At 41.4% G+C, this 13,090-nt stretch overlaps 1 protein-coding gene across 3 annotated transcripts in view; it reads left to right on the top strand.

The window, feature by feature from the left end:
• The first annotated feature begins 861 nt into the window (after positions 1–861).
• The window catches only part of LOC126267357 (uncharacterized), a 65,417-nt gene continuing 53,188 nt past the window's right edge, over positions 862–13,090 (top strand). For 2 of the 3 annotated variants that reach the window (XM_049972494.1, XM_049972492.1), the window contains exons 1-2: positions 874–975; positions 5,474–5,499. In XM_049972494.1, coding sequence (XP_049828451.1) covers positions 930–975; positions 5,474–5,499 — 72 coding nt within the window. In that variant the 5' untranslated portion in view covers positions 874–929. Of the gene's footprint in view, positions 976–5,473; positions 5,500–13,090 lie in introns of all 3 variants that reach the window. The other variant, XM_049972495.1, reaches the window with a different exon arrangement.

Genomic DNA, 13,090 nt, shown 5'->3' with positions numbered 1-13,090 from the left:
ACATTTAGGGCTAACTGCCATTCATAACACCAACTAAAAATTTTGTCTACGTCGTTTTGTATCTTCCTACAGCCATTCAACTTCGACACCTTGCTGTACACCACGGGATCATCAGCAAACAACCTCAGATTGCTGCCCGCCCTATATATATAGAGAGAACAACAGCGATCCTATCAGACTTGCCTGGGGCACTCCTGACGATACCTTTGTCTCCGATGAACACTCGCCATCGAGGACAAACTGCTGGGTTATATTATTTCCGTAGGCGACGGCCAACATTTTCGATAAAGGCATTGACAGTCTTGTTTCACATCGGTTGGTGATAAATGTTGAAATAATAAACAGTTTAATTGCTTTATTTCATCTGTATCTTTTTCATTTGACTGTACTTTGTACATACTTCTGATGTGCAGAACTCGAATCATGCCCTGCTACACACTCAGACGGTTCAGTTCAGTTTTAGTGTCTAGTAAGGCGAAGTACGTAATGGATACTGACTTGTATCAGTATACCCGGAACTCTTTGTTATGAAATCTCAAAACTGTTTCGCCATTCATCTTGAAACGAATAAGTTTCCCACTAGCTCAGATCTTGGGTATACTTTTGTCTGTGTGTGAAAGTGAAGCATGACTGATGTTATTTCCCAGGATGCTGAGTGTTCACAAACACCAAGAGTCACAAAACGTTTGCGTTATGATTTGCAGCAGTGAACTGCTTTCACCCTTCAGTTCATTAGCTAGAGGGAACACAACGTGTGGAGATACGACACGTGGAAAAGGAGAAGTGGTGTCCTTGCTGAGTGGCCTGCAGGAAACGTGGGCAGGTCGTCTAATTGCTGTTATCGGCTTCGGCCGCCGTCGGCGTGTAGCGAACGAGCGCGCGTTCTCATTTGAAGTCTACGGCGCCTGGTCAGTCACACCGCATTCACAATGCGGGCCACTGTGTGCTCGATAGTCCTCACTCTCTCCAGCTTGGGTAAGTTGATTAATGGAGGCGCCTGAAGTGTGGATGGTTAGGAGTTTCAGGTGCAGTGCGAAAACCCTAGGGTCCCGATTCCCGAAGACAAATCTGATTTCAACATTGTCGATATAAAACCTGAAGCAGCCAGAAATGCCTCAATGAAGCTTTTGTTTCCTCAGCAGAAATCATTTCGGGCCAGGTCACTTTACATACCGTTTCTAAATCAGTATTCACATTTTTCTCCTATGATAATCTTACTATTGTAAGTAAACGCAGCATTCATTGTGGATACACGTGGTAAAATACACACTCGAACAGTTTATCTTAAATCTGTGTATCAATTCCTCTACACTTTTCGACTATCCGGTGCATCGTTTCAGTAAAAGCCAAAGAATTGCCTCTCGGACACTCGTGGTGCATATCCAGTAGGACGGATGTGCCCACTTCAGTAGAAAAGCCCCTGGAGAGAAACGGCCGCTGATTGATAGAAAACAACGATGATGGTTTCTTATATGGCATTTTAAAACATATTTGTGCAGTAAAAACAACACATTGACTTTGCAAATACGGTAAATTTAGTACCTGATCCAGCTTAAGCAACTGTATATCTGCTGAAAAAATCAGCAACCAGTTTCGCGAAAGGAATTTCCTTTCTTTACGGCTTTACACATCTAGTGCTCCTCTTCCTGAGATTATAATTACTATCGCCTATTAGCAGGTGTAAAAAAAAGCAGTTGCATGCAGCATATTATCGTACTCAAGTGGATCATAGTGTAAAAATTAAGTGGGCAGTTGTGGATAGATACTAGAAAGAGGAATAAAACGACTATAAATGCGCATCATCAGAAGATATAAGTAGGTGGCAGCTCTACAAGAATAGCTCCACGTTACTGCTTCACCAAATATCCTCTAGGGTCTGTTTTGCATATTCTAGTCTTAGCTTGCCAATGCTGTTATTTACCGGCCGAAGTGGCCGCGCGGTTCTAGGCTCTACAGTCTGGAACCGAGCGACCGCTACGGTCGCAGGTCCGAATCCTGCCTCGGGCATGGATGTGTGTGATGTCCTTAGGTTAGTTAGGTTCTAAATTCTAGGCGACTGATGACCTCAGAAGTTAAGTCGTATAGTGCCCAGAGCCATTTGAATCAACCAGCTGTTATTTCTTTATTGTACTTTTTCCAGTGCCAAGTTATTTACACCTGGATACCGAGCAGATCTCCAATTAACTCATTCCTTCTTCCACTGACTTAATAACATCACCAGTCATTGCAGTACTTTTTTCATTTATCTATCCACATTCTTCGATAGCACTACATTTCGGATGTTTCTAGTTTCTTCTTCTCTGAATATCTGAGGTTCCTTGTTTCAGTTCCACACAATGCTGTGCTGCGTACAGACTGTTTCAGGAACTTGTTCCTCATATCCATGTTCATATATGATGCCAGTAGAGCTCGTTTATTGAAGACAACTCTCTTTGCCCGTGCCGGTTTACTTCTGTTAACTTTCGGCCTTCCTTCCTGGACCTGCTACCAAGATATGAGAATTCTTCGCTTCTTTCACTGGTATACTGTTTTGATGTTAAACAAGTCGTTCTTCTCCTTCCTCCCAGTCGTCACGACCTATGCATTTGTTTTCCTTATGCCATATTCTACGCTAAGTGTCCTGTCCCTTCCTTTCAACACATAATTTAAGTTCACCTATGTCTCCAAGTCTTAAGGGTCACGACGTTCGAGAGTTTAACATTTTATTCTAATTTATACTGGCGAAAGCTTTCTGTCGGTCCACAATTCCTAGAAAGGTATCCTGAGCTTTCTTCAGTCTACTTTCAGTTACTAAACACAATGTTAGAACCACTTCTACGGTACCTTTCCTCGTCCTGAAATTGAACTGATATTCGTACACTACGCCTTAAATTTTTCTTTCTAAACTTTTATATGTTATTGTCAAACAGTAGCACTGTCATTAGCATTGGCGGCCACATGACGGACCTGGAGGAGGGGAGCGGTAAGAGGGGGAGTTGTGAATTTGTATCAAAACTGGCAATTTTAGAGTCTCGCCCTTCTGGAAAAATTTCTACGTATGCCCATAAACAGTACAAAAAGTACAATGTGTTTCAAAAACATTCATTTGATTTTGCTAGATTAACTTTTTGCATGAATGAAGATGGAAACTTTGGGTGAATATTAACTCATCTCGCTAAATATTTTTATTTTCAAAAGAAGCACCCCAATGCACAAGGGTGTATTTTTTTTACATACTTAGACATGTGTAAGTTTTAGAGTTGGGTTTAAGATCAAATTTTTCATTTACCTGTGACTAATATCCGTTATGCTCTCAACCGGGCGCGCAGTAAACGTCCGGACGACAGTCAAACTCGTACCATGCTTTGGCGAGCGTCTCAGCAGTTACTGCTGTGCGCCATGGCGGTTGATCCAAAGTTGTTGGAAGGAGAGACACGAAGGCTGAGTCTCTGGTTGATTTGGGGGACGGGACCAAACGGCGAGGTCATCGGTCTCATCATATTCGGGAAGGATGGAAAAATAAGTCGGCCGTGCCATTTCAAAAGAACCATTTGCCTGAAGCGATTTACGGAAATCATGGAAAACCTAAATCAGGATGGCCGGACGCGGGTTTGAACCGTCGTCCTCTCGAATGCGAATCCAGAGTGCTAACCACTGCGCCATCTCGCTCGGTGTGGAGTCTTTCACAAACCCCACACAAAAATCAAGTGCACGACGCACAATGAAGGAATTATTCGAATGGGACACAAATCGGTAGATGTGATGAACATGTCCACGCAAACAAGTGACTACAACTTCAGAAACATTGGATGATTTAGCCAAGAGAAAGAGCTTCACAAACTGAGAAAGTCAATAACGCATTGGCCCACCTTTGGTCCATATGCAAGCAGTTACTCGGCTCGACACTATGTCTTTTTGAAGGATATTGTGCCGAATTCTGTCCAACTGTGGCGTTAAGTAGGCAAATTCTCGAGCTGGTTGGAGGCCCCTGCCCTTGATGCTCCCAATGTTCTCAATGAGGGAGAGATCCGGAAGCTTTATTGGCCAAGGTATGGTTTGGCAAGCACGCAGACAAGCAGAAGAAACTCTCGTCGTATGCTGGTGGGCATTATCTTGCTGAAATGTAAGCCCAGGATGGCTTGCCATGAAGGACAACAAAACGGGGTGTAGAATATTGTAGACGTACCACTGTGCTGAAAGGGTACCGCAGATGACAGCCAAAGCCATGCTATGAAATGAAATGGCGTCCCAGACCATCGTTTCTGGTTGTCGAGCCATATGATGGGCAATAGTCTAGTTGGTGTCTCACCACTGCCCAGGGATTCTCCAGGTACGTCTTCACTAGTGATCTGGGCTCAGTGCGATGCGGGACTCATCACATAAGACAATTCTACTTCAGTCAATGAGATTCTAGACCGAATCTGACCCACACCACTGCAAAAGGGCTTGTTGGTGTACAGACGTCAATGATAACAGGCGAAGGGGGCACCATCAGCCCAGTCCCCTTTCTGCATATTAATAGTCCTTGTCTTCACCGAAGCACCACTTGCATGGCAGATCAATCATGGGCTCTGAGTTCCTCTCTGGCGTTTGCTCGGTCCTCAGTTTCTTTCACCTCTCTAAGTCGACCACTTCATTCTTGATGCTGCGTTCAGCCCTGTGACCATTCCTGCCAATACCATCGAATAGTGGAACCGCTCCTATTCAAATGCCGAGCGATTCGCCGATTACTCCTACCGGTTACTTTGTACCCAACAACACGTCCTCTCCCAAACGCTGACATCTGCATATATTCCTCGTGCGCCCGTCTGTGAAGCACAGTTACTGTCCAACTGAGTACACGGAATCAAATTCGCACAGCCATTATGCCTTGGTTTCGACATGTCCCCTGTTTACTATCTTTATCAGCTGCGCCGTGAAATTGCGTTGCTGAGTCATACGTTCACCAATCGGCAGCCAAAGTTTACAGTTTCGCGTTTTAATTCGATACATACGTGAATATAAGTTTACGATCAATCTGCCTAGCTTCTTTCGTGGTCTTTTTTTTTCGTGTAGTGTGTGTACTACATTTCACATGGCACTACGTAGCTGTTCAGTTCCATTTTAAAGCTGTATATTCTGGACGATTTTTTTTTCTAAAGTAACGAGTACACCAACGTTTCTAACGTCTGAAATCGAAATCTTATGTTAAAATAAGACATCATAATAAATTTCGTGAACCATCCATCGTAATCGCCTAAATATCGTTCTTGTAGAAGCAAACAATTTTCAGGATTCGCAGAAAACTTTTACTGACCGAAGAATTTGAGAGTTATTACAAAACAATGATGTAGCTTGGATGTAGCTTAAACTTCCATCTTTATCAATGCAAAAAATTTAAGCGCAGTGTACATGGTTGCACTAAATTCTTTGTCAGCTTTAAATAATATTTACAGTGGTTATCCCTGATACAACATAACATGAAATCAACGTTTTTGTTTTTTTCATTTTTCAGGCTTCATCAGTGTTACCAATGGACAGGTAAGAACAATAACCATGACACATTTCAGTACGAAGAAAGACTATAGTAATTTTCAGCCGAAGCTTCTCACGTTAATGTTTACTTTTATAAAATTTGTAGTTTCGTAACGCAGTTGACTTATTTTTGTCGGTCTGAAGGCATTTTCTATCATGTCTGGAGATACTTTGATCTTATTCTCGATTCTAATGCGACAGGTCACTAATATCGATCTTACCTTTGTGCAAGGATAGAGAGAGAGAGAGAGAGAGAGAGAGAGAGAGAGAGAGAGATGGTTCAAATGGCTCTGAGCACTATGGGACTCAACATCTTAGATCATAAGTCCCCTAGAACTTAGAACTAGTTAAACCTAACTAACCTAAGGACATCACATACACCCATGTCCGAAGCAGGATTCGAACCTGCGATCGTAGCAGCCCCGCGGTTCCGGACTGCAGCGCCAAACAGCACGGCCACGGGATGGAGAGAGTGAGAGAGAGGAGGGGGGGGGGGGGGGGGGGGAGATGATGAAAGTATTGAAACCCTTACGAGAGATTCCAATAACCATATTCGGCCATCAGAACTATTAAAAATACCTTCACGTGGTTGACTAGCATTTGATACTTGGTGACCATCTGCTTTTGCTTTCAATCGTTCTGATGATGGTCAGTGGTGACCGATACCGATTAACCATAGAAAACGTTTTCCATGATTTCGTCAAAGAGAATATTAAGTATACAATAAAAAATCTATCACTATCTGTCGATATAATATCATTTCTCCAAATTCCAAGAAAGCCAGTTTACGAAAGTGAAAATGACAGGCAAATAAAAATATCCGAAATTACTCCATAAAATGGCGGGACTAGGACTTGTCTTACGAAAAAAAGAGTGGACATACCTGCTGAGTTGATAAGTTTGTGGTCTGTGTCCAGACCAGATGTGATTAAAATTCAAAGAAATAATATCGACGGCAGTTGACAAATATTGAACGGTAGCATCGTACATTGAAACCGCACATAACAGCAATGAACAGGCGGTCATTATGTCACCCGCCGGACAAGTGGCTTCACTTGCCCGAGTGTATTTAGTTTATATGCGATCTGGTAGAGGTCACTAGCTGACGAACTCTGTTTCAGCTGCTGGCAAAATACTTTCATACGTAAATTGAGGAGAGTAACTGCTTTCAGCTGCAGCGGGACATTATGCGGAGTCAGCGCCGACGAGCGTTAAAAGCTACGTTGTGCAAGACGCGACAGTTGGCTGCGACTGCGACGCTGCCCCCTCCTCTTTTCTCACCCTGGCAGACGGCGACAAGGCCCGCAACGCGCCAGGAGTCGTCCCTGTTTCCCAAGCTCTGGTCGGCGGCGGCGATTCAAATACATAAGAAAAATAAGAATTCCGATTTTCTTGCTGTAAAAAATACTGTATGTTAATGGAACAAAGTTACATCGGCTCCCAGAGTCAGTTTTTCGAAACAGATTTTCCTTTTACTTTAAAAAATTGAAAAATATCTCTTCCGGTTTTGTGTGTTTTTTTCGCTGTATATTACTTCTCTATCGATTGTGAGGAAAGTAAAAGGCACAAAAAACTGATGTCTGCGTATCTTTCAGTTTCACTTCACAGCTTGATAACGAGGTGTCTACTTTTCCGATATTGGTCACAGTTATTCCGATACTTAATTTACAAGAAACCTACTGCATAAAATTTGAATTGTGTACAGTGAAAAATGTGGTCGCTGGCTACTTTGCGTATGGTTCACGTTAGGTCATATATCGTTGCCGATGAAAAGAAGCTAATATATCGAAATTATTTTTAAAGTTGAGATCAGAATGATATCGATCTCCGTTTCCGAGATTTGGGCTCATATATCTCCGGGAGCGTCGCGGCTAGCCGCCAGTTCTGTCGACGCGCAACGTGAATCATGTGGTCGTCACACGATAGAGAATGCATTTGTTTTGTTTCGCTGACACATTTGGACCTAATGAAACTATTTTATGTCATATATTTCTCCGGTATGAGTTACCAATATTTCTCCATATGCTCTTGACAATTTCATTTAAAATGCCACGAAATGAGGGTTTCTTAAAAGTAAAGACATGTTGTCTTCAATATATTTTCTTCTCATTCTTGAGAAGAGTATAAATTACTCACCTTTAGTATTTTCTTCTGAACCTGAACGAGGATACCCAAGTAGATGTAGACGTCCTAACAAAACCAACAAATGTCAAAAACTTAAGTTTTTCAACAGAGCGAAAAAACGTTCAAATTAGTTTAATATCAAGACACCAATTTCATTTAAAATTTACTTTCAAAGTAAAGGTATTGTAAAATGTAACTTTCTCATTGTACTTTAGATTGTTCATTTTATAATGTACCTGCCGTTTTCAATTCTTATCGTCACAAAAAAAGAGTAATGCGAAAATTGACCTGCAAGTTCATCTTCATCATTCTAATTCTACATCTGCATGGATTATACTGATTTTCATAACAGGACTGAAAAATTTGCATTAATGGAAAATAATATATATTTCACTCATCTGCCAGTTTCAACTGTGCACCAATTTCTTCCCAAATTCTGTCTCTGAACGAAGTGTCCCTATAATTAGGGTTCTTTAAATCGTAAAGACAAGGATGTTGCGAGACCAGCTCACAGAGCATCCCATCCTGTGAGTGGTTCATTTCAGTTTTCCTTGACTGGCTCGACATCTTTCTGGCAGCCGTACATCTTTGTGTCGTCAGACTTCCGTCGCAACACTGCTCACTGGTGCAGTGCTGCGGCAGCTGCCGCAACAGTCGCGCGTCGCATCGCAAACTCGAACTGCGCATGCGCCAGCAGGCAACTTATGACGTCACGTAGCGACCCGTCGCAGTGGATAGTGTGCGTCGCGTCTTGGACAACGTACCTTACATGTCCAAGAGAACAGACACCACGAATTCTTATGAAGTGCAGTCATTTTATTTTACATTTTTATTTGCTTAATTTTCTAATTGTTTATTAATTTATATTATAATTGTGATTAGATATGAGAGTGAATGAAGGTGTGAATGTGAAATAATGTTTTGTGTGAAGTTTTTATGGTATACATTGAGGTAACTGGTCTCATGAGGAATATTCGAGAATGACGTGCGTGTTAGTCATTGGTACTCGGGAATTTGTTATAAACTATTTCGTCAGTTTATGGTACTGGCGAAATGAGATTATGATTTCTTTAAAGTAGTTTTGTTCAGACAGAGTTAATTTTATATTTGTGGGTTTTCAAAATTTATTTACGTTAATTTACTGTTCTGATTCAGTGATAAATTTTGATTGGTTATGTATACATGCACGGGATTGAGAGGGTTCGATACTGTCTTCCGATGGCTGTGATGTTTATCTGGAAGTCAGAAATTAGCATATTCGAGTGTACTTTGGGAACTAGAAACTTCTTTTGTGTGGAGAAGTGAGCAGAGTCGGGGCTTGGATCTAATAATGGTCGGACCTATTGGTAGGTGCTCCGATGAAAACTATTAATATTCTGATAATTCGGTACCAAAATGTTTGAGAAATGCCTTCTAGTTTAGAAGAGAGTTCAGTTTAATGCACGGTGTGAAATTTAGAACTTTTGATGACATTCTAAATAGCTAAATTCGAACGTAAATATTTTGTTATGTGAGACTGATTATAACAACTCTCCAGCGAGCTATTCTAAAAGAAACAATCCGTTTGTAAACTTTCCGTGAGGGATAACTAATAATTACAATAAACTGGCTACGGTCATGAATCAAATGTACATGTGGACTTTTCAGACTTTGTGCGGCTTAGAGTAAAGTAATTAGTAGCTTACCGCATTACAGTGAAATTTTACTCACGTAAATACCTTCATTTAAGTATTATTAACCTTCCACCGAAAACAAAAAATTAGTGCGACATGTGGTTAAGAGGTGTACAGCTGTTTTTTCTGTAGCTGTTTCCGGCTAAGAACTGCATTTCAGTAACTTCAGGGAAACGTCCATGTGAGAGGAGACTCACCACAAGGTGGGTGGAAATTTATTCGTAGTACCACCCCACCATCGCAATATATACCAAACAAATTAATAAGCGCTGGTACTAATCCCCCATGGTACAAGAAACAGGTCAGTACACTATTGCAGAAGCAACGATAAAAACATGCCAATTTAAAAGTTCGTAAAATCCTAAAGATTGGCGAAGTTTTACAGAAGCTCGAAATTTAACGCGACCTTCAATGCGAGATGCTTTTAATAGTTTCCAAAACGAAACTCTGTCTCGACATCTGGCAGAAAACCCAAAGAAATTCTGGACATATGTAAAGTACATCAGCGACAAGACGCAGTGAATACCCTTACTGCACGGTAACAATGACGATGCTATTGACGACAGCACCAATAAAGCAGAGCTACTAAACAAGATTTTCCGAAAGTCCTTCACAAAAGACGACGAAGTAAATACTGCAGAATCCGAATCAAGGACAGCTTGCAACGTAAGTAACTTAGAAGTAGATATCTTCGATGTAGCGGAAAGGCAAAAGTTCGATCCAGGTTGTATACCAGAAACGTTCCTTTCAGAGTATGCTGATACAACAGCTCCGTACTTAGCAATCATGTACAGGGTGTTATAAAAAGATACGGCCAAACTTTCAGGAAACATTCCTCACATACAAATAAAGAAAAGATGTTATGTGGACATGTGTCCGGAAACGCTTAATTTCCATGTTAGAACTAATTTTAGTTTCGTCGGTCAACTACGCTCAATGGAGCACCTTATCATGATTTCATACGGGATACTCTACCTGTGGTGATAGAACATGTGCCTTTACAAGTACGACACAACATGTGGTTCATGCACGATGGAGCTCCTGCACATTTCAGTCGAAGTGTTTCTACGCTTCTCAACAACAGATTCGGTGACCGATGGATTGGTAGAGGCGGACCAATTCCATGGCCTCCACGCTCTCCTGACCTCAACCCTGTTGACTTTCATTTAAGGAGTCATTTGAAAGCTCTTGTCTATGCAAACCTGGTACCAAATGTAGAGACTTTTCGTGCTCGTATTGTGGACGGCTGTGACATAATACGCCATTCTCCAGGGCTGCATCAGCGCATCAGGGATTCCATGCGACGGAGGGTGACATTTTGAACATTTCCTGTAACAAAGTGTTTGAAGTCACGCTGGTACGTTCTGTTTCTATGTTTTTCCATTCCATGATTAATGTGATTTGAAGAGAAGTAATAAAATGAGCTCTATCATGGAAAGTAGGCGTTTCCGGACTCATGTCCACATAACATATTTTCTTTCTTTGTGTGTGAGGAATGTTTCCTGAGAGTTTGGCCGTACCTTTTTGTAACACACTGTATAATCGCTCGTTCGTAGAAAGATCCGTACTCAAAGATTGGAAAGTCGCACAGGTCAAACCAATGCCCAAGAAAGGAAATGCGAATGATCCGTGAAAGTAAAGACTCATATTAAAGACGTCGATTTGCGGTAGGATTTTGGAACATATGCTGTGCTCGAACATCATAAATCACCACGAAGAAAACGCCTTATCGACAAACAGCCAATGCTGATTCAGAAAATGTCGTTCTTGTGAAAGATAATTAGCTCTTTATTCTCACAAAGCCATTAAATTGGTTCGATATTTTTAGATTTTAAGAAGGCTTTTGACACCGTTCCTCACAAGCGACTTGAGTGCCTATAGAGTATCGTCTCAGTTGTGTGACGATTCATGATTTCCTATCAGAAAGGTCACAGTTCGTAGTAACTGACAGAGAGTCTTCAAGTAAACAGAAATAATATCTGGCGTTCCCATGGTGCACATAAACTGTTTAGCACACAATTTCAGCAATCCTCTTAGACTGTCTGCAGACAACGCTGTCATTTACCGTCATGTAAAGTCATCAGATGATCAAAACCAACTGAAAAATGATTTAGACAAGAAATCTGTATGGTGAAAAAAGTGGCAATTGACTCTAAATCATGAAAAGTGTGAAGTCATCCACATGAACACTAGAAAGAATTAGTTAAATTTCAGCTACACTATAAATCACACAGATCTAAAGACTCTAAACTGAACTAAATACTTAGGGGTTACAATATGAGTAATTTAAATTGAACTATTACGTAGATAATGTTGTGTAGAAAGCTAACCAAAGACTGCGATTTATTGGCAGAACACTTAGAAAATGTAACAGGTCAACTAAAGAGACTGCTTACTCTACGCTTATCCACCCTCTTCTGGAGTTTTGCTGTGCGGCGTGGGATCCGCTTAAGATAGGATTGACGGATGACATCGAAAAAGTTCAAAGAAGGGCAGCTTGTTTTGTATTATCGCGGAATAGGGGAGAGAGTGTCATGGATATGATACACGAATTGGGTTGGGAGCCATTAAAACAAAGGCCTTTTTCGCTGAGATAGGAACTTATCATGAAATTTCAATCACCAACTTCCTCCTCTGAGTGTGAAAATATTTTTTTGGCGCCCACCTACATAGGGAGAAAGAGAAATCAGAACTCGCATGGAATTATTTAAGTGTTCTTTGTTTCCGCACACTCTTCGAGAGTGGAGCGGTAGAGTAGTGGCTTGAAGGTTATTCGGTTAACCCTCTGCCAGGCACTTAACTATGAACTGCAGAGTAATCATGTAGCTGCAGTGCAGATTGGGGCACGTTTCGTGAATTTTGTATTTCAGATGTTTCTATATCAACAGCTACTCTCTGCAAACCACTAATGTGCACCAAAACGGCACTTCTCACTGTTCCAGTTATCAGGGTTTCTTCCAGTACCATCCACGTATGGAGCACGGGAAGAACATTTGCTTAAACTCCTATGTGCGCGCTCTAATTGGTCTAATCATTTCTTCTCTGTGCCTACGGGAACAATACGTAGCAGACTGTGGTACATTATTAGATACCTCATCTAAAACTGGATCTTGAAACTTCGTAAGCAGGCTTTCACAGGACAGCTTGCGTCTGTCTTACAAGTGCCTGACAGTTCAAGTTTTAAGGCAACTCCAGGACGCCCTCCAGTGGATCTACACTATCGGTATCTCCGTTGGCTCTATTTTACATGGGTCCCACACATACTTGAGCGATATTTTAGAATGGGTCAACGTGTATTTTGCAACCAATCCCTTTTGTAGATCGACTGCATTTCCCTCGTATTCTACCAATGTTGTTGCAAGCAAAAAATTGTGATAGCTAATATAGGAAAGTACTTTTTGCATTTAGCGGGTCTTGCAGGTGCAGGTCATTAGTGCTGACTGATGTTTTGTCGGAATTTTTCGTAAGTGTCCCACTAGTGGTAGCTAGCTGTTCATAACAGGTAGCAGACCGATGCTATAAAGCGGCTCCATGCACTAGCTTCATATGTCATATGGAGCCTCTGTCTGAAAATTGAAACAATAACCAGATTTAAATTTTAAGAAAATATTGTATCCTGGACAGTTGAGTTTGTTAAAATTATCGAAGAGTGTCTGGACACTTATTTTTTGTGCCAAAGGTGGCCTGGAAAGACGACCACTATTTCTCGTTATTGGAAGACAGTTCGAGTGGCAGGATTTTATGGTGGCATACCTGTTGCTACCAGTGCGTGGGGAAGCAATTATCTGATTTACATTTAT

This window comes from Schistocerca gregaria, chromosome 4 (genome assembly GCF_023897955.1).
Source record: "Schistocerca gregaria isolate iqSchGreg1 chromosome 4, iqSchGreg1.2, whole genome shotgun sequence".
NCBI classification, from domain to species: domain Eukaryota; kingdom Metazoa; phylum Arthropoda; class Insecta; order Orthoptera; family Acrididae; genus Schistocerca; species Schistocerca gregaria.
This window is presented reverse-complemented; position numbering and strand designations above follow the sequence as displayed.